General features: G+C 43.6%; 1 protein-coding gene across 1 annotated transcript in view; it reads left to right on the plus strand.

The window, feature by feature from the left end:
- LOC107475740 (receptor-like serine/threonine-protein kinase At2g45590) overlaps positions 1 to 2,847 on the plus strand; it is a 3,173-nt gene extending 326 nt beyond the window's left edge. Inside the window, 3 exon segments of the mRNA XM_016095384.3 lie at positions 1 to 1,067; positions 1,216 to 1,540; positions 1,778 to 2,847. The exon segment at positions 1 to 1,067 is cut by the window's left edge and continues 11 nt beyond it. Of these exon segments, the coding sequence (XP_015950870.2) occupies positions 1 to 1,067; positions 1,216 to 1,540; positions 1,778 to 2,257 (1,872 nt within the window). The 3' untranslated portion in view covers positions 2,258 to 2,847.
- The last annotated feature ends 222 nt before the right edge of the window (positions 2,848 to 3,069 follow it).

Below are 3,069 nucleotides of genomic sequence, written 5' to 3' on the forward strand. Positions count from 1 at the left end.
AACCACCGCCGCTACTCCTACACGCTCCTCCGCCGCGCGACAAACTCCTTCTCCCCCTCCACCAAACTCGGCCACGGCGGTTTCGGCTCCGTCCACAGAGCCACCCTCCCTTCCGGCGAAACCGTGGCACTGAAGCTCATGGACTCGCCGGGCTCCCTCCAAGGCGAACGCGAGTTCCACAACGAACTCTCTCTCTGTTCGAATCTCAACTCACCTTTCATTCTCTCTCTCTTGGGTTTCTCTTCCGACAGAAGAAACCGCAAACTCATACTCGTCTATGAGCTAATGAAGAATCGAAGCCTCCAAGACGCGCTTTTGGATCGCAAGTGTCCCGAGCTTATGAACTGGAAAACGCGCTTCGATGTTGTAGTTTCGGTGGCCAAAGGGTTGGAGTACTTGCACCATTGTTGTGACCCTCCGGTGATTCATGGTGACATCAAACCGAGTAATATTTTGTTGGATTCTGAGTTTAGGGCTAAAATTGGGGATTTTGGGCTTGCCAGGGTGAAGGAGGAGGTTGGGGTTGTGGTGGTGGAGGAGGAAGTTCACGGTGGTGATTGTGGTGGCGGCGGCGGTGGTGATGAAGAGTGCGATCGTGGTTCGGTGGTGGAGAGTGTGGCGACTGGGACTACTGCTGGATTTGATTTGGAGAGGTCGCCGGAGAGTTTTGCGGCAGGGAGGGTTTTGGATTCAGATGCGTCTCCGGCGGCGGCGGGGACTTCGCCGGAGGTGGGGTTGGAGAAAGGTAGCGTCTTGTCGGATGGGTTGTTTGATGGGGTGAGTGTGGAGAGTGGGAATCAGAGGAGGAAGGGTGGCGTTAATGGCGGTGGTTCCGGCAGGGATTGGTGGTGGAAACAGGACAATGGTGGAGGGTCAGAGTCAGGGAGGGTTAAGGATTATGTTATGGAATGGATTGGTAGTGAGATAAAGAAAGAAAGGCCCAAGAATGAATGGGTTGCTTCTCCAAGTAGCATAAGTTGTGATGCAGAGAATAATGGTGGTGTTGAAGGATTGGATTCGGAAGCCAAAAACAAGAATAAGAACAAGAAGAAAAAGCAGAGAAAGAGGTTGGATTCTATAATGCACAAATACTTCAATTTTTACTAATGTATTGGATTTTATGTGTATCTATGTCTGAATCAAATATTGCTATCTTAAACTTTTAAGTTCGATTGTATTCAATGCTTGTATTGTATTCGTATTTATGCAAAATAGGTTGGACTGGTGGGCTTCATTGGATGAGGAGAAGGTGAAGAATCAGCCGCAGCAGAAGAAGGAGAAGAATCGGAAGCCGAGGGAGTGGTGGAAGGAGGAGTTCTGTGAGGAGCTGGCGAAGAAGAGCAAGAAGAAGAAGAGGAGCCTTGATAACAATGGTGGTGAAGCTTGGTGGCAGAACAAAGATGAGGACTTGGTGGTGGTTCAGGATCAGAAGAGGAAGAGGAAAAACAAGACCAGCAGAGGAAGCATTGATTGGTGGCTTGATGGTTTGAGTGGTGAACTAATCCGAAACAACAATGGCCGAAGGAATAGCCAAGATTGGGTGAGTTCCGTGACAATGCACAAATACTTCAATTTTTTACTCAAATATGCGACTCCCGTAATTATGTATAGTACTAACATTGATGTACTAACATTGATCGAGTAATCATATCCATTCTTTTAGATAACTATTCGCGATGAATGTAAAAGGTAGTTATTTTTGCTGACGGGTCGTTATTTTTTTAGATGCCCACTTATAGGGTACTTAATACTTAGTATTTGTATTTGTGCAACATAGGTGAGTGGTGACATACCGAAGAGTGGTGGAATCAGCAGCACTCCAAGCATGAGGGGGACTGTGTGTTATATTGCTCCTGAATATGGTGGTGGTGGCCAATTATCTGAGAAATGTGATGTGTATAGTTTTGGTGTTCTTCTTTTGGTTTTGGTTGCTGGGAGGAGACCCCTTCAAGTGACAGCGTCGCCGATCTCGGAATTCGAGAGGGCTAATTTGATTTCATGGGCTAGGCAGCTTGCTCACAACGGCAGGCTCTTGGATCTTGTTGACACTAACATTCTTTCATTGGACAAGGAACAAGCTTTGCTCTGCATCACAATTGCCTTGTTGTGCCTCCAGAGATCGCCTGCGAAGAGGCCGTCCATGAAGGAGATTGTGGGGATGCTCTCCGGCGAGGCCGACACGCCTCACTTGCCATTCGAGTTCTCGCCGTCGCCGCCCTCGAATTTTCTCTTCAAGTCCAGGAAGAAGGCTCGGTGAGTTCTATTAAGAGAGTGTATTGTTCATTAACTTGTAAGAGTGTATTTGTTGTAGGTCCAATTCTAATTTTATTCATCATTTGTAGAAACTAATGTTAAACAAAACAAAACAAAACAAAAAAAAGAGAAAAATAGTGATAAATCAAGTACTTCCCTTATAGGACTGTTTCTTCTTACCATGTTCTTCCTTTTTAATCTTAATTAACTTTTTGAGTTCATGATTTCAATCACATATTAGGGTTGTTTTTGGAAGGCAAATATAGAAACACTGAGACAATGGATACATAAACAGTTGTGTCTCTATTTGAACTGGACCTAAAATTAGACAAATTTGTGGCACTTGGTCTACATGGGAACACTAATTTTTACTTTGAAGCAATTTGGTACTTTTTAAAGAATATATGAATATGTATATGCCAAGTGCCTTCTGACTCTAAATATTAAGAATTTCGTGATCATATTCATCTTTTTTTCTTTTTAGTTGGTCTAATTTGTTAAAGTTATGTACAGACTATGCCAATGTTTTTGTAATTAGCCAAGTTTCAGTTGAGAGGGGGAACAAATGTTGGCCCCATTATTCCCTTTTTATAAGTGATTATGATGTTACTTTGTGTTAAGTGGATAGTGCACTGTCTCTCTGAAAACGAGATGAGAATCATAAAATCATTTTATCGTTAGTGGACCTATGACATGCATGCTTTGGCATACTTAGCTTTAAGCTCCTTGGAACAAATAAAAAGAATTGATTTTTAAATAGGAAGGATTATAGAAACTTGACCCATTCTCAATGTTTCGAGTTATGGAGTTAATGTC

The sequence above is a fragment of the Arachis duranensis genome, chromosome 2, assembly GCF_000817695.3.
Source record: "Arachis duranensis cultivar V14167 chromosome 2, aradu.V14167.gnm2.J7QH, whole genome shotgun sequence".
Lineage (NCBI taxonomy): Eukaryota > Viridiplantae > Streptophyta > Magnoliopsida > Fabales > Fabaceae > Arachis > Arachis duranensis.